This window comes from Euleptes europaea, chromosome 1 (assembly GCF_029931775.1).
Source record: "Euleptes europaea isolate rEulEur1 chromosome 1, rEulEur1.hap1, whole genome shotgun sequence".
Lineage (NCBI taxonomy): Eukaryota > Metazoa > Chordata > Lepidosauria > Squamata > Sphaerodactylidae > Euleptes > Euleptes europaea.
Genome location: NC_079312.1, coordinates 181,517,548 through 181,537,803, shown reverse-complemented (window position 1 = coordinate 181,537,803; position 20,256 = coordinate 181,517,548). Strand labels below are relative to the sequence as shown.

At 51.7% G+C, this 20,256-nt stretch overlaps 1 protein-coding gene across 1 annotated transcript; it reads left to right on the top strand.

Annotated features, from left to right (window-relative positions):
* Positions 1-4,543: 4,543 nt before the first annotated feature.
* GTF2F1 (general transcription factor IIF subunit 1) lies at positions 4,544-18,833 on the top strand. The gene is made up of 12 exons (XM_056867038.1): positions 4,544-4,585; positions 6,144-6,216; positions 7,071-7,264; positions 8,948-9,118; positions 10,112-10,293; positions 11,523-11,667; positions 12,279-12,337; positions 13,694-13,813; positions 14,915-14,988; positions 16,158-16,296; positions 17,756-17,873; positions 18,625-18,833. Exons 2-12 carry the CDS (start codon positions 6,169-6,171, stop codon positions 18,827-18,829), a joined length of 1,455 nt encoding a protein of 484 aa, XP_056723016.1. The 5' UTR covers positions 4,544-4,585; positions 6,144-6,168; the 3' UTR covers positions 18,830-18,833.
* Positions 18,834-20,256: the final 1,423 nt, after the last annotated feature.

The window sequence follows — 20,256 nt, the reverse complement described above, 5'->3', positions numbered from 1 at the left end:
CCTGAGGGCCAAGTCAGAGGATCTCCAGAACTTTCAAGCTCCTCTTCAAAACCCACCTGGCCCTTTCAGCTGGGGGTGGGCCTGGCCGGCCATTGTCCTCCTGATGTCATAGACATTTGATGCAGGGGGGGCCCTGGGGGCCCAGGACATGCCAAGCTGGGCAGGCAGAGATTGCCTTGCTGGTTGGGGTGGTGGTAAACAGGGACTGTGAGGTCCGACCCGAACCGGATGGCAGGAAGGGGCAGAGAGACAGAACTGAGCAGCTGACTGCAGGGTTTTTCCAGGCTGAGGACTCAGGTTGGTACTGAAGGAAACACCCCAAGGGACACCATTACCCATGCTTACAAAGGAGTTGGAGGGACCATCCCTCTCCTTCACTTTGTGATATCCCAAGTAGAAGAAGAGTTTTTTTTATATATATATATATGCCGACTTTCTCTACAACCTAAGGGAGAATCAAACCGGCTTACAATCACCTTCCCCTCCCCACAACAGACACCCTGTGAGGTAGATGGGGCTGAGAGAGTGTGACTAGCCCAAGGTCACCCAGCTGGCTTCATGTGCAGGAGCGGGGAAACAAATCCAGTTCACCAGATTAGCCTCCACCGCTCGTGTGGAGGAGCGGGGAATCAAACCCGGTGCTCTAAACCACTGCTCTTAACCACTACACGGGAAGGTGGCTACTGAAGGTTGGATCCTGGTAACATCTACTCTTGGGCAACACAGAAGGAAGGGGCAGGTGAGGATAAAAAGTGATCTCAAGTCTTGTGGGGCCTCCCCAGGGCCTCTGCTTCCCTGTAGGTGCCAGTGTGGTGTAGTGGTTAAGAGTGGTGGACTTGATCTGGAGAACTGGGTTTGATTCCCCACTCTTCCACATAAGCGGCAGACTATAATCTGGTGAACCGGGTTCGATTCCCCATTCCTCCACATGAGCGGTGGACTCTAATCTGGTGAACCGGGTTCAATTCCCTGCTCCTCCACATGAAGCCTGCTGGGTGACCTTGGGCTAGACACAGTTCTCTCCGAACTCTCTTGGTCCTGCCTACTTCACAAGATATCTGTCGTGGGGAGGGGAAGGGAATGTGACTGTGAGCTACTTTGAGACTCCTTAAAAGGTAGAGAAAAGGGGGGGTATAAAAACCAACTCCTCTTCTAGGCAGGGTTGCCAACCTCCAGGTGGTGACTGGAGATCTGCTATTACAACGGATCACCAGGCGATGGAGATCAGCTCACTTGGAGAAAATGGCCACTTTGGCAATTGGACTCTATGGCATTATACCCAGCTAAAGTCCCTCCCCAAACCCCGCCCTCCCACCCCCAAAATCTCCAGGTATTTCCCAACTCGGAGCCAGCAACCTTTTCTGCAGATTTTGATCCCTCTCTGCTGCCTGCCTGCTTGACCTCAGGTTGCCAACTCTGGGTTGGGAAATTCCTGGAGATTTGGGAAGGGGGGGGGTTGGGGAGAGACCTCAGCAGGGTACGTTTAGCCTGAAGAGGAGAAGACTGGGAGGGGATAGGATAACCATCTGAAGTCCCTCCCCAGGCCCAGCCTCCCAAATCTCCAGGAATGCCCCACCCCGGAATTGGCAAGTTGTCGTCCACCTGCCAGGCACTCCAGAGAGCCACCGGGGCACTCCAGAAGGCAACCCGCTTCTTGGAGTACTTGAAGGGTGATGCACATGAAGCTGCCTTATGCTAAATCAGGCCCATCAAAGTCAGTCTTTTCTACTCAGACCGGCAGCAGCTCTCCAGGGTCTCGGGCTGAGGTCTTTCCCATCACCTACTTGCCTAGTCCCTTTAAGTCAGTGGTTCCCAACCCTTTTTTGACCAGGGACCACTAGGACTTTTTTGTTCGGTGCAGGGACCCCAAGGTTCAAAATAAAAATTCCAAGAATTTGAAAATAAACTTTAATCATAACTGTTAGTTAAACATTAAATTTAAAATAATATTTGAATATATATTTTTATAACAGAGAACATTTAATTGAAAATATTAATTCTTTATGGGTTTATAACTTTGTTTTGCGGACCTTAATTTAGTTCCCTGGTTGGGAACCAGTGCCTTAAGTGGAGATGTCGGGGATTGAACCTGGGACCCTCTGCATGCCAAGCAGAGGCTCCACCACTAAGCCACAGCCCTTCCCCATGGGTCTCCAGGGTATCAGGCAGAGGTGTTGTTTGTGGGGCTTCCTAGAGGAACCTCTTTGGCCGCTGTGTGAACAGACTGCTGGACTTGATGGACCCTGGTCTGATCCAGCAGGGCTTTCCTTATGTTCTTATGTCATTCACATTGCCTATTAACTGGTCCTTTTAACTGCAGGTGTCAGGGATTGAACCTGGGACCTTCTGCACGCCAAGCAGATGCTCTTACCACTGAGCTACAGCCCTTCTGCGGGACAGGGAAGCCTCTCCGTGCCCTCCCCACTGGCTGAACCTCTGCCTGCCGTGCAGAAGTCAAAGTCTCTTTGGGGAAGGGGGGGGGGTTCAGCCGCTGCAAACGAGAACCGGAATCGACGCTGCAGAGTCGTCACCGCGTCTCTTTAGCCTCAGCCGGGGTTCGACGCATGCGCATTGGAGGAACGTGCGAAGTACGACCGGAAGTGGCGCGGCGGAGTCATAAAGGCGGGGCCCCTCTTAGCCGGAGCCGGGTTTCGGCGCATGCGCAGTTGGAGAACGTCCTCGGCGGGGCTGCCGGGGCGGAAGCGGAAGGGAGGAGGAGGCTCCGCCCACCGGAAGCAACGGGGACCCAGGCGTCCGGGCCCCCAGCCGCCCCCTCTCCCTCTGGATCCCCTCCCCCAACTGCGGAGGGACCCAGGCGTCCGAGAAGCTTAACCCCCCACACACACCCGGTCCAGGTAGGCCCAGGCGTCCGGGCCACTAGCCTTCCTTGCTCTCCTCCGCCTCCCCCGCTGGCGGGGGCTGTCCCAAGGAATGGCACTCTGTCCATGCTCAGAAGCACTTCTCCTTACACTCCCCCCCCCAAAAAAGGGTCTGTTCAGGGGGAATGCACTCTGCGCATGCTCAGAAGCACTTCTTACACCCCCCCAAAAAAAGGGTCTGTTCAGGGGGAAAGCACTCTGCGCATGCTCAGAAGCACTTCTTACACCCCCCCCCCAAAGGGTCTGTTCAGGGGGAAAGCACTCTGTGCATGCTCGGTGGGTACTTGGAAAGTGGCAGTGCTTGCTTGGGGCTATTGCATACGTGCCTGATCTAGTGCTTTCAGCTTTGGGGAGGGAAATTCCTGGAGATTTGGGATGTGGAGTCTGGGGAGGGCCGACGTTTGTGAGGGGGGAACCTCAGTGGGGTATAAGTAGGGTTGCCAACCTCCAGGTACTGGCTGAAGATCTCTTGCTATTACAACTGATCTCCAGCCGATGGAGATCAGTTCCCCTGGAGAAAAGGACCGCTTTGGTCATTGGATTCTATGGCATTGAAGTCCCTCCCCAAACCCCCGCCCTCCTCAGGCTCCGCCCCAAAAAACCTCCCGCTGGTGGCGAAGAGGGACCTGGCAACCCTAAGTATAAGGCCCTACACCCCGCCCTCCAAAGCAGCCACCTTCCCCCCAGCGTTCTTCATCACCCACCACGTCTCCCGTGTCTGCTCCTGGGGCTCGCTTCTCTGCACAGAACTGATCTTTCCCCCCTCTTCCTCCTCCTCAGGTTGGCACTCGGGCGGAGTCTACGCTGCCGATCCAGGAATGGCATCTTTGGTGAGTTCTCACCCTGCTGGCGTTCAGGCTCCGAGCTCCTTGCTGCTTGATCTGGTGGTTTCTCTATGCGCAGCAGGTCAGGTCATTAGCTTCATGCAGAGTCACATTGGTTCAGAGGAACACCTTAGAACATAAGGAAAGCCCTACTGGATCAGACCCAGGCCTGTCAAGTCCAGCAGTCTGTCCACTCAGTGGCCAACCAGGTGCCTCCAGGAAGCCCACAAACAAGAGGACTGCAGCAGCATTGTCCTGCCTGTGTTAGAATCATAGAGTTGGAAGGAACCCCAGGGTCATCTGGTCCAACCCCCTGCACAATGCAGGAAATTCACAACTATCTCCCCCCAACACACACACCCAGTGACCCCTACTCCATGCCCAGAAGATGGCCAAGATGCCCTCACTCATCATCTGCCGAAGGTCACAGAATCAGCATTGCTGACAGATGGCCATCTAGCCTCTGCTTCAAAACCTCCAGGGAAGGAGAGCTCACCGCCTCCTGAGGAAGCCTGTTCCACTGAGGAACCGCTCTAATGGTTAGAAAGTTCTTCTAATGAAGAATTGTTCCACAGCACCTAAGATAATAGGCATGCTCCTCTGATACTGGAAAGAAGGCCCATCAAGACCAGCACTCTGTTCACACAGTGGCCAACCAGGTGCCTCAAGGAAAACCACAAGCAAGACCACTGCAGCAGCATTACCCTGTCTGTGTTTCTTCTGGGAAGGGTCACCTTCTCATGCCTGCAAACCACCCTTATGTGCCGAGACGGGTACCTTGGCTGGTCTCTTCCACACTCCGGCATTTATGCAATTTGACTTCTTTATTTTGTAGGGCACCAGCAGCCAGACGGTGACTGAATATGTGGTCCGGGTTCCCAAGTACGTGTACTTCGTCTTTCTTACTGTTTTTTGCTTTAATCCCAATTCCTTGCAGATTTGCCATTGCTGATCCAGGCAGACCCAGTTTAATATTAACTAGACTGTCTACAGTAGAATGTGGGGGGAAACATTGCCATTCTACCTCAGGGGGTCCTGGCCAGAGGGTGGTTCAGTCATAGCAGTGCACCCTCCCAACCCATGTGCTAGCTGGTGCAGACTGGTGCTTTGAGAGAACATAAGAGCATAAGAACATAAGAAAGGCCCCGCTGGATCAGACCCAGGCCCATCAAGTCCAGCAGTCTGTTCACACAGTGGCCAATCAGGGACCTCTAGGAAGCCCACAAGCAGGACGACTGCAGGAGCACCATCCTGCCCGTGTTCCACAGCACCTAATATATTAGGCTGATACTAGAGAGAATAGGCCTGCATTATGACTAGAAGAAGACAAGTTGGTTTTTATATGATGACTTTCTGTACCTCTTACGGAAGGATCAAATTAGCTTACAGTCACCTTTCCCTCCCCGCAACAGACACCCTGTGAGGTAGGTGGGGCTGAGAGAGCTGTGACTAGCCCAAAGTCATCCAGCTGGCGATATGTAGGAGCGGGGAAACAAATCCAGTTCACCAGATTAGCCTCCGCCTCTCTTGTGTAGGAGTGGGGGATCAAACCCGGTTCTCCAGATCAGACCACCGCTCCAAACCACTGCTCTTAACCACTACACCATGCTGGCTTTCTACCTTCGCGGTTCATTTTTCCTACCTAGCAACAATTAAGATTTATGTGTAGGAGTGGGGTAACAAATCCAGTTCACCAGATTAGCCTCCGCCACTCATGCGGAGGAGCAGAGAATCAAACCCAGTTCTCCAGATCAGACTCCACTGCTCCAAACTAGAATCCATTTTGATTAGCAGCCATGGATACCCCTCCATAAACATGTCCACTCCCCACTTAAAGCCTTCCAAGTTTGCAGCCATCACCACGGCCTGGGGCAGGGAGTTCCACAATTTCCACAAGAGCTACGGCCTAGAAACACAAAAATTGCTGACCCACATAGCTCAGAAATTGGAAGGGTGCCAGGGGTGGGAGCGGTCCTGGGCTTCAAGGAGGGACAAGATACTGAAGAGCCAGGGCTGGTTTCCTCCAAGGAAAAGAGATGAAACGGTGTCGAGACGAGAACTGGAAAGACTTGAGTTCAAATCCCCACTCAGACATGGATTTCACTGGGTGACCTTGTGCTAGTTTCACACATACACACACTCAGTTTAGCCTGCCTTGCTGGGTAATTGTGAGTATAAAATGCAGGAGTGCAGAACCAAGGGAAAGAGAAACATATAATATATCTGATGAAAGGAGCTTTGACTCTCAGGCAGAGAAAGATCTTTCACATCAACTAGTGCCTGGTCCTTTTTTCAAATGGAGATGCTGGGGATTGAACCTGGGACCTTCTTCATGCAAAGCAGATGCTCTACCGCTGAACCCTAGCCCCTCCGCTGGGGTAGTTTTCCAGTTTTGCTCCAGGGCTACGATTTAACTCCTTCCTGCTCCCTCTCTCTGCAGGAACACCTCCAAAAAGTATAGCATCATGGCCTTCAATGCTGCAGACAAAGTCAACTTTGCCACCTGGCACCAGGTAGGTCTCTGTGGAAGCTTTTGCCAGTTCTGCATGCTGAAAGCACGTTGACCTGCAGAGGAGCCATCTCTGCCTTGACATGCCATGGTGCTGTTGGGTAGTGTGTGCCCTCTCCAGAGGGTTACAGTCTGGCTTGCCCCTCCCCCAGAGCATTGCCACAACCAACCTGCACAGCCCATACTGTGAGCTGCAGGAGAATCTGTAGCAGTGGGTCAGCTCGCCAGGGCTCTCTTGGAGACCCCAGTTGGCACATGCGCCCGCTGCTGCATCATTCTGTATCTGTCAGAGGAGCGGTCCTGCAGATTCCTTTGGCTGACCAGGTGTCTCATGTTTGAGAGCAGCAGGTAGAGGGCTGGGACGAGGCAGCCATGGAACTAGCAGAGAGAAATCGATATCTGGTGCCTCAGAATCCCTGCTTCAGGCAGGAAGGCTGCAGGGGAGCTCCTGTTTGCTCTGGGAAACTTGGGGGAGGCAAGCAACAGTGTCCCTCCCAGCCTAACCAGATATGGTGGTGCTCTTCTCCTTGGCGCCGCCTTTCCTAGAGAGCCAGCATGGTGTAGTGGTTAAGTGCGGTTGTTTGGAGCGGTGGACTCTGATCTGGAGAACCGGCTTTGATTCCCCACTCCTCCACATGAGCAGCGGAGGCTAATCTGGGAAACTGGATTTGTTTCCCCACTCCTACACACATGAAGCCAGCTGGGTGGCCTTGGGCAAGTCGCAGCTCTCTCAGCCCCACCTACCTCACAGGGTGTCTGTTGTGGGGAGGGGAAGGGAAGGCAGTTGTAAGCCGGTTTGATTCTTCATTAACGTAGAAAAAGTTGGCATATAAAAACCAACTCCTTGCCCTTCCCTAGGCCAAGATGGAGCGAGATCTGAGCAATAAGAAGATCTATCAAGAGGAGGAGATGCCGGAGTCGGGAGCTGGCAGTGAGTTCAACCGCAGGCTGCGGGAGGAGGCTCGGCGCAAGAAGTACGGCATCGTCCTGAAAGAGTTCAAGCCGGAAGACCAGCCCTGGATTTTGAAAGTCAATGGCAAAGCCGGCCGCAAGTGAGCCGTTGGGTGTTTTGTGTATTTTTGGTTGATTCAACCCTAAAGTCATAGCGTTGGAAGGGACCGCCAGGGTCACCTAGTCCAGCCCCCTGCACAATGCAGGAAATTCACAACTATCTCCCCCACATACACACACATCCCTACAGACCACTACTCTATGCCCAGAAGTTGGAAACAAAAACCCTCCAGGATCCCTGGCCAATCTGGCCTGGAGGGAAATTGCTTCCTTACCCCAAAATTCATTTTACTGCGTTTCTGTCCCGCTTTTTGCAAATGTACTGCTATTCTCTTTGCTCTTCCCGATGATCAGGGGTCGGATCCCTCAGCTTTTTGAGGAAGGAGTGGAGCAAATAAAGCTGCTGTCCTAAGGACCCTTTCCTGGGAGTAAGCCCCATTGCATAATATAGGGTTTTGAGTAGACCAGCTTAGGGTTGTCCCCTCAGTCTTACAAGGCAGGTCTAGAAAGCCGCAGTTCAAAATTCCACAGTTTGCAATCAGAATTCTGTAACTGGAATATTAGACAACTGGGGAATTTCTAGGTGATTGACAGAATACATATTGATCTCATTAGAGCCATTCATTTGTTAAACATGTTTGTTTTGTAAAGTTTAACTTCAACAACTAATGAATACTTATTGTTAGAGACGGTTCCTCTCTTGTACTCTATATGCTGTTCCTTATCCTGTTAAAATACAGTTCCAGGATCAAAGTTGTTTCAGGAAATAGATGCACAGGTGAAAATACTGCAATTAGCATAATTAAAGTTAATGGTCCTATTTAATACGCATGCTTTGTTCTGGCTCCTGATTTGGGAAGAAATTGCAGAATTTGGGACTTCAGAATTACTATTTTTGTTTTGTCTGGTGTTTGAATTGCCTCCAGATTCAGAACCTATGTGGCTTCCAATTTTTCAGTAGCCGCGAGGCCTTGAATCAAGGAACAGTTTGCTTGTTAAGTGGGAGATAAAAAGATGGGGGAGTCTGAGCAGATTTTGTGTAAAAAAAATCTGTATCCCTCTGTTTGCAATCAGAGCTGTAAATTCCTAGACAGGTGCCTTTTCCCCTCGCCTGGTCTTTCTCCTTTCTGGCTCCTGGCCTCCCCTCAGCTTTCCACCATGGGTTCTTCTGCACTCTGCAGCCAGGGCCTCTAAGAACATAAGGAATGCCCTGCTGGATCAGACCAAGGCCCATCAAGTCCAGCAGTCTGTTCACACAGTGGCCAACCAGGTGCCTCTAGGAAACCCCACAAGCAGGACGGCTGCAGCAGCATTTATCCTGCCTGCGTTCCATGGCACCCAATAGAATGGGCCTGCTCCTGTGATACTGGAGAGAACAGGCATGCATCATGACCAGCATTCATTTTGTTATAGTAACCATGAATACTCTCCTCCATGAACATGTCCACTCCCCTCTTCCAAGTTGGCAGCCATTACCACATCCTGGGGCAGGGAGTTCCACAAGTTAACTCTGCGTTGTGTGAAGAAATACTTCCTTTTGTCTGTCTTGAATCTCTCACCCTCTCCAGCTTCAGCAGATGACTCCGCGTTCTAGTATGATGAGAGAGGGAGAAAAGCTTCTCCCTGTCCGCTCTCTCCAAACCATGCATAATTTTATAGACCTCTATCATGTCTCCCCTTAACCACCTTCTTTCCAAGCTCTGAAGCCCTTTCCTTTGGCGCAGGTTCAAGGGGGTGAAGAAAGGCGGCGTGACAGAAAACACCTCCTACTACATCTTCACCCAGTGTGCCGACGGCGCTTTTGAAGCCTTCCCGGTCAACAACTGGTACAACTTCACACCCATCGCCAAGCACCGCACGCTGACAGCGGAGGAGGCGGAGGAGGAATGGGAACGGTGAGCCCTCAAGCTTTCCCTTTCTGCCCCCGAATTCGAGCCCCTCTTCCACTGAAGAAGGCCCGAGCGTATGCTTGCATGCCAGGAACCGTTTCTGGGGCTTTGCCCACTTCCTCGCATGCACCGTCCAGGCACTTCTTTTCCATTTGGCGTTGCATCCAAACTGGCAATCTATGAGATGCCCTTGGAGCCAGCATGGTGTAGTGGTTAAGAGTGGTGGTTTGGAGCGGCGGACTCTGATCTGGAGAACCAGATTTGATTCACCATTCCTCCACAAGTGGTGGATTCTAATCTTAAGAACTGGATTTGTTTCCCCTCTCCTCCAAATGAAGCCAGCTGGGTCACCTTGAACTAGTCACAGAGCTCTCACAGCCCCATCTACCTCACAGGGCATCTTTTGTGGGGAGGGGAAGGTGATTCTTTTTCTTCATACCCAGCTTGCTAGTCACAGATTTTATTTATTTATTTAAGACATTTTTAGCCACCTTTTCTACCTTGTGGAAGTCAAGGCTGCTTATAATGCGAGTAAAACAACAAAGATAGATAGATTAGATAGATAGATAGATAGATAGATAGATAGATAGATAGATAGATAGATAGATAGATAGATAGATAGATAGATCTCTGTTTTATCCTCAGAATAGACACCCTGTCGAGTGGGTTAGGCTGAAAGAATGTGAATGCCCCACGGTCACCCAGCTAGCTTCCATGGTAGAAATGGGTATTCAAACCTGGTTCTCCCAGGATCTTTGTCTGACCCTGTCCACTACACCACGCCGACTCTCGGGTGGGAGTGGGTTGAGTCTGGAAGTGAAACTAACCTGTAATTCATAGCAGAGGCCAGACCGAAGCTGGGGTCAGATTGTCGCTCGGCCTGTCCTGAGCCACGCTGCACTGCAGTCGGGCAGCGCCCTCCAGAACCTCTTCCTGGGCTGAGCATATTGCATTGGAGGGCGGAGGCTGCCAGTTTCCCTCTCTGGATCTCCTTTGCAGGCGGAACAAAGTCCTGAACCACTTCACCATCATGCAGCAGCGACGGCTGAAGGACCAGGGCGACGAGGAGGAAGAGGAGAAGGAGAAGAAGACCAAGAAGAAAGGCAGTGAACTCCGGATCCATGACCTGGAGGACGAGCTGGAGATGAGCACTGACGAAAGCGAGCTGAGCGACGCTGAGGGTACGGGCACTGGGGGGGGGGTGGCGGGCAGGGTCTTCCTGGCGGGTGGGCCCCTGCAAGAGGCAGCTGGGCTGTGACGGGCTCCCCTGCAGCCCCCTGCTCAGGCTCCCCTCCCCTGTCTGAAGCACTCCGGGAAGGAGTGTCCCGCTGGGCTTGGCCGAGCCTCCTGGGGATTTCCAAAAGGGAAATAAAGGGGGGGGGTGTTGACAGGGAAGGTGACCAGGCTGCAGCCTAGCTGCTCTTTTTAGGTCGAAGGAAAATAACAAGCACTGATGGCTACTGGAAACATCAATAAGACTTTTTATAATTCAGTCATAAAAATCAAACCTTATACAGTGAAACAGAAGCAAACAAAGTCCCGTGGTGAAAATAAATTCCGCCGGGTGAGGTCTCCCAGTTGCCAAGTTCCAGGTGAAGGCTGGAGATCCGTTCACTGGGGCGGCACTTTTTAGGTCTGCTGCTGCTGTCAAGAGACTCGGTTGGGGGGCTGGATCCCACAAATCCAGCCCCCCCCCCAGGGCTCCAGAGGCCTTTCAGAAGGGGGGGTGGATGTGGAAGCAGCACATTCGACACACTCCCCACCAGCAGTCAATCTTTATTGTTACAGTCAAAGAACAGCATGTATACAAATTACAATTGGTTATAAAAAGAGAAAAACTGTATAAAATCAAAAACTAAAAACCCTGATTTGAATGAATAAGCTAAGGATAACTATGTGGCTGTCGTAAGTGAATTACGCGAACCTCAGCTACAATGTATGTTAGTACTGTGTAAATAAGACCATTAATCCACCTCCTTATTTGGAAGTGTGTTTCACAATGGCTAAGAAGCCGAATTTTACCATTGCATGGGATACTGCAGCCTCCCTATCCTCAAGCAGTAGTTTGACCAGGGCTAATTCCGTACACCCCAGAAAAAAAGTTAAGATGCTTAAAATGAGAAACCAGAGGGGAAACTCCCCGGCAGCGTTTTTCGGTCTTGCTGGTGCTTTTGCTGCCAGGGCCAGACAGAACTTGCGGAGAGCACCCTTGGCGGCACCTCTTCCACCCACTCTGTGCTTCATCCTTCACCTGTTTTTTTAAAAATTGTCTATAGCAGGGGCCCTTGTGGCATCCTCTGGCAGGGAGTTCCACCTGCTGTTGCGCGCTCTGTCTTTGCCCGGGGTAGGCCCTTGGCTGGTCGGCCTCTCGAGAGGAGAGAGGGGTCAACGCTGTCTGTCGGTCCTTCAGGCGAGAAGCCCGCCAAGCCCAAGAAGACGGCGCCGCAGGGCAAGAAGAAGAAAAAGAAGAAAGGCTCGGACGACGAGGCCTTTGAAGACAGCGACGATGGGGATTTCGAAGGCCAGGAGGTGGACTACATGTCGGACGGGTCAAGGTAGGCTTCTGAGCTGGGGGCGGGGAGGGAGGGGGGAAGCCGGTTTCTTCTGGGACAAGTAGGGCCTCGCTCTCCCCAGTTGCCGTGGGTTTCCCAGGTTTCCCCTTCGGAACCAGTTTAAAGATGTAAAGGCCTGGAAAGATTCAGAGAGAAAAATCATGGGATCATGGAAGGGATCACCAGGGTCATCTAGTCCAACCCCCTGAGGTAGGTGGGGCTGAGAGAGTTCGGAGAGAACTGTGACTGGCCCAAGGTCACTAGCAGGCTGCATGTGGAGGAGTGGGGAATCGAACCAGGTTCTCCAGACTGGCGTCCACTGTTCTTAAACACTACACCATGCTGTCATCGGGTTCCATGATCTCAGGAGCACCATATTGGGGACCTCTGGTCTATGCTGACTAATTTTTATGGGCTGCATCTTATATTGTAAAACAAGTTTAGGCTTTTCAAGAAAGCAAATAAGGCATATATTCTAATTTTCCCAACGTTGACATCTTCTCCACCCCAGCTTCAGAACTCCCAGAGCTTCTCCCGTTCCTGGAGTAGCTCCCTCCTTTCCTCCTCCCTGCATCTTCTCACTCACCCTCCTCCCGCTCTCTGTTTCATTGCAGTAGCTCAATGGAGGACGTGGGAGGCAAACCCCAAGTGGCCAAAGAGGAGGACGTCAAAGGTCAGCCCCCTGAGCAGGAGATGGCTTCTCTCCGACCAGCGTCCAGACGGGCAAATGCAGATAGAGGGCGGGGCCCAAGGGCTGACGCAGGATGGGTCTCTGGGGCTAGTTTGCTTTCTGTTCCTTTGTAGAATGCCCGGGTCTTTTCTGTGTTCTTTTTTTTTTATTTATTCTTTCTTTTTTAAAAAGACTTCACACATGGGCTGATTCAATTCTCCCTTCACCCTCTATAATCGTTTATGGGAAGATCCGTGCCACACGCATATACAGGTTGAGTATCCCTCATCTGGACATCTGATATCCAGACTGATCCGAAAACGTGACCTTTTGAGCTGTGTGCAAGCGTTACTCCCAGTCCCTCAGCAGGGCCACTGATGGGTCAATGTGCACAAAAATGATTAAAATTTTTGTTTAAAATTACATTCAGGCTATGGGTATAAAGTACCGTATTTTTCTGTGTATAAGACGACCCTTTTTTCTAAAAAAAAATCTACGCACAAAAATAGGGGTTGTCTTATACACAGAGTGTGGGGGGGAGGTCACCCTGGCCGGCCTCCGCTCTTTCTCCCTACTGTCAGCTGACAGTCGGGTGAAAGAGGGGAGACTGGCCAGGGTGACCAGGCTCTTCCCTCAGTTCTTTCCCCCAACTGCCAGCTGACAGTCGGGTGAAAGAGGGGAGACTGGCCAGGGTGACCAGGCTCTTCCTCCCCTCTTTCCGAAGAAAGAGCAGAGGCCACCCAGGGCGACTGGGCTCTTCCCCCCCTCTTTCCCCCGCCTGTCAGCTGGCAGTCGGGGGAAAGAACTGAGGGAAGAGCCCGGTCACCCTGGCTGGCCAGCAATTGGCCTCCCCAGGGTCCCCACTCTCTTCCTTGCCGTATTTTCCCCTACGCCCGCATGTATAAGACGATCCCTTTTTTCCCTTAATTTTGGTTAAAAAATAGGGGTCGTCTTATACATGGGGGGCGTCTTATACACGGAAAAATACGGTGTATATATAAAACAAATGAATTTCGTGTTTGGACTTGGGTCCCATCCCCAAGACATCTCATTGTGTATTTGCAAAAATTCCAAAATACGGAAAGTTCCGAAATATGGACCACCTCTGGTCCCAACCAGTCCCAATAAGGGGTGCTCAACCTGTGTCGGTTTTTATGTGGTAGGGCCATCCTGGCTTTTCTTACAGAAGCCTGTGAATTGCCATTTAGAGAAGGTGCCCCTCCCGGCTCGGTCTCCAGGCCCCGGATCCTCCTCGTCTCCTCTGCTGCCCGCTCCATTCTGTCCGCATCCTTTTCGAAGTGGGGCCTCCAGAACTCCAGCTCGTTGCCTGATCTCTCTGAATTCCGTGTTTCTGTGCAGGTATAGACGAAGCGAGCGAAAGCAGCGAGGAGAGTGAAGAGGAGAAGCCCGCGGAGGAGAAGGAAGAAGAAGAGGAGGAGAAGAAGGTCCCCACTCCGCAGGACAAGAAGAAAAAGAAAGGTGGGCGGGGCAGGCGACTGAGAGGGAAGGGAGAGGCTGGAGTAATCCTGCAGCGCCGGAGAAGGCTACAGAGTTCAGCTTCCCTGTAATCTTGGTCTTTACAAAAACAGTCAGGTTTCTAGACCTTAAGGTTGCAAAGATATACTTGGAAGTGCTTGAGCAACACCTGTTGGAGAAGAGAGGGAAACGCCTTTCGTAGTTACGTGCTTATCCGTATGAGCGGTGGTGGTGGAAAGGGCCTTAAAGTCACAACCGACTTATGGTGACCCCATAGGGGGTTCAAGGCAAAAGGCATTCAGAGGTAGGTTTGCCATTGCCTGCCTCTGCGTAGCAACCCTGGGCTTTCTCGGGGGTTGCCCATCCAAGCACTAACCAGGGCCAATGTTGCTTAGCTTCCAAGATCTGACAAGATCAGGCTAGCCGTCCAGGTCAGAGCAGAGACAAACAGAGGTGGGTTTGCCATTGCCTGCCTCTGCGTAGCCACCGTGGGCTTCCTTGACAAGTCTCCCTTACAACAACGAACCAAGGCTGACCCTGCTGAGCTTACAAGGTTTGAAAGATCAGGCTAGCCTGGGCCATCCAAGTCAAGGCGGGAGATGTTCAGAGGTGGGTTTGCCATTGCCTGCCTCTGTGTAGCACCCCTGGATTTCCTTGCTGGTTTCCCATCCAGGGCCAACCCTGCTTAGCTTCTGAGATCTGATGAGTTCCGGCTAGCCTGGGCAGCAGAAGCAAAATACGAAACGCGGTCAATCATCGTAATGTCGATGAGTTGCAGAACTGGGCACAGAATTTCACCCTTTTCAATGTGCATCAGCGTGTCCAGCCAGGGTGGGCCGCCAGCACAGCAGCTGACTAGCGCCTCGGATGGAAGTGTGAGGCGCTTGAGCATTATGGGGTGCTGAGAGGTTGTGACTGAAGTCAGGGTTGAGTGGCCCGGCCTCAGCAGGGGAGGGCTAGAAAGGCCCTGATGGGAGGTTGGAACGGGTCCTTCCAGTATCCAGGTGGTCCAAGGGTGGTATAGTCCTTGCATGCTGCCTGGGGGTGGCTGGTCTCCCTGATGGCAGCCATGCTCAGGCTGGGTCTGTTGGGTCTGTTTTTTAGACACGAGCGACGAGTCAGAAACGTCAGAAGACAGCGACATCGAGAGCGAGGCGTCTTCGGCACTCTTCATGACGGTAATGCTGCATGCAGTTTGGGGGGAGGGGTGTTTGCTTAGGGCTCAGCTCACATGAACACATGAAGCTGCCTTATACTGAATCAGACCCCTGGTCCATCGAAGTCAGTATTGTCTGCTCAGGCCGGCAGCGGCTCTCCAGGGTCTCAGGCAGAGGTCTTTCCCATCACCTACTTGCCCAGTCCCTTTAACTGGAGATGCAGGGGATTGAACTGGGGCCCTTCTGCATGCCAAGCAGAGGCTCTACCCCAGTGGTTCCCAACCTTTTTTTGACCAGGGACCACTAGGACTTTTTTGTTCGGTGCAGGGACCCCAAGGTTCAAAATAAAAATTCCGAGAATTTGAAAATAAACTTTAATCATAACTGTTAGTTAAACATTAAACTTAGAATAATATTTGAATATATATTTTTATAATAGAGAACTTTTAATTGAAAATATTAATTTATTATGGGTTTATAACTTTGTTTCGCGGACCTTAATTTAGTTCTCGCGGACCCCTGGGGGTCCATGGACCCCCGGTTGGGAACCAGTGCTCTACCCTGTCTGAGACCCTGGAGAGCCAGTGCCGGTCTGAGTAGACAATACTGACCTTGATGGGCCCAGGGTCTTGATTCAGAAGTAGAAGAAGAGTTGGTTTTTATATGCCGACTTTCTCTACCACTTAAGGAAGACTCAAACCTGCTTACAATCACTTCCCTCTCCACAACAGACACCCTGTGAGGTGGGTGGGGCTGAGAGAGAGAGGCTTGCCCAAGGTCACCCAGCTGGCTTCATGTGTAGGAGTGGGGAAACCAACCCGGTTCACCAGATTAGCCTCCGCCGCTCATGTGGAGGAGTGGGGAATCAAACCCTGTTCTCCAGAATAGAGTCCACCACTCCAAACCACCACTCTTAACCACTGTGCCACGCTGGCTCTCAGTATAAGGCAGCTTTCTGTGTTCATTTTTTTAATATGTGAATCTACTGCAGACCAACATGGGCTGCCGTCTGAAACTGTAGCCGTGCAAAACCCCAGGAGTGTTTGCGTAGCAGGAAGGGTCCTCTACAGAAGTGGAAATGTTGGTTTTGCAGGGGTTGGTGGTTAGGTCATAACTGAGTTGCAGAATTTGTATTTAAATAACTGGGACCTGTTGCTTGAGGGCATCTTAACGGGACCCTTCCTCCGTAGAAGAAGAAGACTCCTCCGAAGAAGGAGCGGAAGGGCTCAGCCAGCAGCTCCCAGGGCAACAGCCGTCCGGGGACGCCCTTGGTGGACGCCGGCATCACCTCTTCGACCCTGCGGGCGGCAGCCAACAAACTGGAGCAAGGTACTGCTGAGGGTGCCAGCATGGCTTCTCCGGGGGGCACCCCCTTTATTCCTCCGTCCTCGCTTCTTCCGTGGGCGTCCCTTCATGCCACTGCTAGTAGAAATGAAATCCAGGTCCTGCAGATAAAACCCTCTGCCAGCGTGGCGTAGTGGTTAAGAGCGGCGGACTCTAATCTGGAGAACCGGGTTTGATTCCCCGCTCCTCCACATGAGCGGCGGAGGCTAATCTGGTGAACCGGGTTGGCTTCCCAACTCCTACACATGAAGCCAGCTGGGTGACCTTGGGCTAGTCACAGTTCTCTCCGCCCCACCTGCCTCCCAGGGTGTCTGTTGTGGGGAGGGGAAGGGAAGGTGATTGTAAGCCGGTTTGATTCTTCCTTAAGTGGTAGAGAAAAGCGGGGTATAACAACCAACTCTTCTTCAAATATTGAGATAAGAGAATGCTTTGTATTCAAAACCAAGTGTATTTGCATCACATTTCCAAGTGCTGGACTTAATCTTAACAACTCTGAGCCTGAACAGAGTTGCCTGTTTTGGAGAAGCAAGTTCAGCAAAGGAATTTTGTGTGTGTGTGTGGGGGGGGGTCAACCAGTTCTCTCTTCAGTAGGGTTGTCAATCTCCAGGTGGGGCCCGGGGATCTCCCAGGATTGCAACGGCTTTCCAGCCCACAGAGATCAGTTCCCCCCAGAGAAAACGGCAGCTTTAGAGGGTGGACTGTATGGCGTTATACCCTGCCCTTCCCACACTTCACACCCAAATCTCCCGGGATTTCCCAACCTGAGATTGGCAACCCTAACCTTCACCCACCATTATCCCTGCGTGGGCCAGTCATAGAACCATAGAGTTGGAAGGGACCACCAGGGTCATCTAGTCCAACCCCCCGTGCGAGGCAGAGAATTCACAACTATCTCCACACACACACACACACACACACACACACACACACACACACACACACAGTGACCCCAACTCCATGCCCAGAAGATGGAAAAGATGCCCTCCCTCTCATCATCTGCCTAAGGTCATAGAATCAGCATTCCTGACAGATGACCATCTAGCCTCTGCTTAAAAACCTCCAGGGAAGGAGCGCCCACCACCTCCCAAGGAAGCCTATTCATAGAATAATAGAGTTGGAAGGGACCACCAGGGTCATCTAATCCCTAGTCATCTATTCCACTGAGGAACTGCTCTAACTGTAAGAAAGTTCTTCCTAATGTTTAACTGGAAACTCTTCTGATTTACTTTCAACCCGTTGGTTCTGGTCCGACTTTCCGGGGCAGCAGAAAACAACTCGGCACCCTCCTCTGTATGACAGCCCTTCAAGTACTTGAAGATGGTTATCATATCACCCCTCAGTCCTTGGTTCCCCCCTGTAGGCAAGAGAGGGGCTGGTTCGAGTTCCACTGATGCCACTTTGGAACTGTTGTCCTTGAATCAGTTTCTCTGTTTCTGTGGAACAGGCAAACGGCAAGCAGGATCCGGGGAGCTCCCTGCGGCCAAGAGGCTGAAGCTGGAGGCCGGGGCCTCTGGGAAATCGACCCCCCAGCCACAGTCGGGCAAGTCCACGCCCAGCAGCGGGTAAGTACCTGTCTGCTGCCTCTTGGAGGTGGGACCTGGGTCCAGGGGAGGGGAGGAAGTCTTTGATGTTGGTGGGCGCTGCCTTTGTATCTGAGGACAGCTTTTAAACTCTTAATGCCTAATTTATTATTAACCTTTGTTGATAAAGAGCCCCGTGGCGCAGAGTGGTCAGCTGCAGTACTGCAGTCAAATGCTCTGCTCACGACCGGAGTTGGATCCCGACGGCAGTCGGTTTCGGGTAGCCGGCTCAAGGTCGGCTCAGCCTTCCATCCTTCCGAGGTCGGTAAAATGAGTACCCAGCTTGCTGCGGATAAAGTGTAGACCACTGGAGAAGGCAATGGCAAACCACCCCATAAACATAGTCTGCCTAGTAAACTTCGGGATGTGACGTCACCCCATGGGTCAGTAATGACCTGGTGCTTGCACAGGGGACTACCTTTACCTTTTGTTGATTATATTAATACTGTTAACTGACACTTTGGAATTCATACATGCTGCTTGATTTTATTGTGGGGTCTTGGGGTGCATTTGCAACAGACCCCGAAGCAAACGTCCCTTGTCTGCTTACAGGAAGTTCTTACCATAAATTTCCTGCCGATTCCTAGAGCTGCCTGGAAACGGCAAGAGTAGCTCTAGGAACTGCCAGAAACTCCAAGGGACACAATTCCCGGGCAGTCTCTTTCCATAAGCGGGCAGATGGGACCCCCCCCTATGCGTGGGCCTGCCTGTAGCCTGCCTTCCTTCCTTGCAGGGACGTGTCGTTGACGGAGGACGCCGTGCGCCGGTACCTGACCCGGAAGCCCATGACCACCAAGGACCTGCTGAAGAAGTTCCAGACCAAGAAGACGGGGCTGAGCAGTGAGCAGACCGTCAATGTGCTGGCCCAGATCCTCAAGCGCCTCAACCCCGACCGCAAGAACATCAACGACAAGATGCACTTCTACCTGAAGGAGTGAGGATGGTGGGGCGGAGACAGACTTGCCTCCCCCTGCCGCTGTGGGCCCCTCATGTCAACCCAGCAGCTGTGTGGGCTCAGGACTCGGACTGTGGGGGGCTTTCTTTCACCCTTTTGGGAGAGAGAGGTCTCCTCAGGGGCGAGAGCCCTGGTTCTCCTTGAAATCAGAAGGGGGCGGTAGATAGGCATTGCCTTTTCGGGATCATCCGTCGATATACAATCTTTTTCGAGTGGTCGGTATTTTTCTCCACCATATGGAGGGATTAATGAATGAAATGCTGACTTAAAAAAATAATAATAAACAAGGACTTTTCACACTTCCCCCCCGGGGTTACTGTGCTTATGTGCTAGACCCCCTTGATGGGCAAGCCGGTTATCCTCACGATGAGTTGTTCCTGTCCCGTTTTATCCCTTCCCGCCGCCCAAAGAGAGGAGAGCACAGAGGTCCGTGACTCCTCCGCAAACACTTTTCCTACGTAATTTTCTCACCGGACCCTTTCCTCCGCTACCTCAGCCAGCCCCGGACCCATCCTGGTGTGACAACCTCAAGCTGCAGCGGGGTTATTTTTAATGGGGAATTCCCAGTTCAGTAATGGAATCAGAGGCTTTTTCTGAAGTAAAGAAAGCGTATTAAAGAGATTGACTATGTTAGCACATCGTGTTGTGCGCGTCGTGTTTGCTCGTCTTAATTCTTTGGAATTCCTCCCCCGCGTTGCTTGTCTGCTTATACCTATTTTTTGACAACCCCTTGTTTCTTAGGAGCTTTTTTTCTTGCTAGACTAACTGCTAACCCTTCTATGCTTATGCAAGGTAGATACATAAACCTGCCATATTCGTAAAGGACCTGCCCGGGTTCTTCTGGTTCTGTTGATTCTCTAGCAAACATGCTCCTGGAATGTCGTTTTTATGAGGGTCTAAGGTCAAGGGAAGATGACTGGGGAAGGCACTGGCAAGCCACCCAATAAACAAAGTCTGCCTAGTAAACGTGGGGATGTGACGTCACCCCATGGGTCAGGAATGACCCGGTGCTTGCACTGGGGGACTACCTTTACCTTTTTAAGGTCAAGTTCTGTTATTCCCCTTCTAACAGATTGGACTCGTACCTCTGAGTCTGAGTTAATGCCCTATTTATTAAGGAACAGTGATCCTAAGGTTACATTGGCAGTGGCAACATTTATCTCAATGAGAGCGACAAGGATGATCAGGGGTCTGGAGATGGTGTCAGGGGTGGGAGGAAAGGCTGAGGGAGTTGGGAATGTTCAGTCTGGAGAAGAGGAGGTTGAGGGGAGACAGGATTGCTCTCTTTAAGTATTTGAAGGACTGTCACTTAAAGATGGGCAGGGAGCTGCTCCTGTTGGCAGTAAAGGATAGGACTCACAATAAAGGGCTTAAATTGCGGGAGGAAAGGTACCGGCTGGCTATTAGCAA

Coding starts and splice junctions, on each gene's coding strand:
- GTF2F1 (XM_056867038.1), top strand. CDS start 6,169: ATGGCCTTCAATGCTGCAGACAAAGTCAACTTTGCCACCTGGCACCAG. Junction 10,294..11,522: donor CGAGCTGAGCGACGCTGAGG/GTACGGGCACTG, acceptor TCGGTCCTTCAG/GCGAGAAGCCCGCCAAGCCC. Junction 14,989..16,157: donor CTTCGGCACTCTTCATGACG/GTAATGCTGCAT, acceptor CTTCCTCCGTAG/AAGAAGAAGACTCCTCCGAA.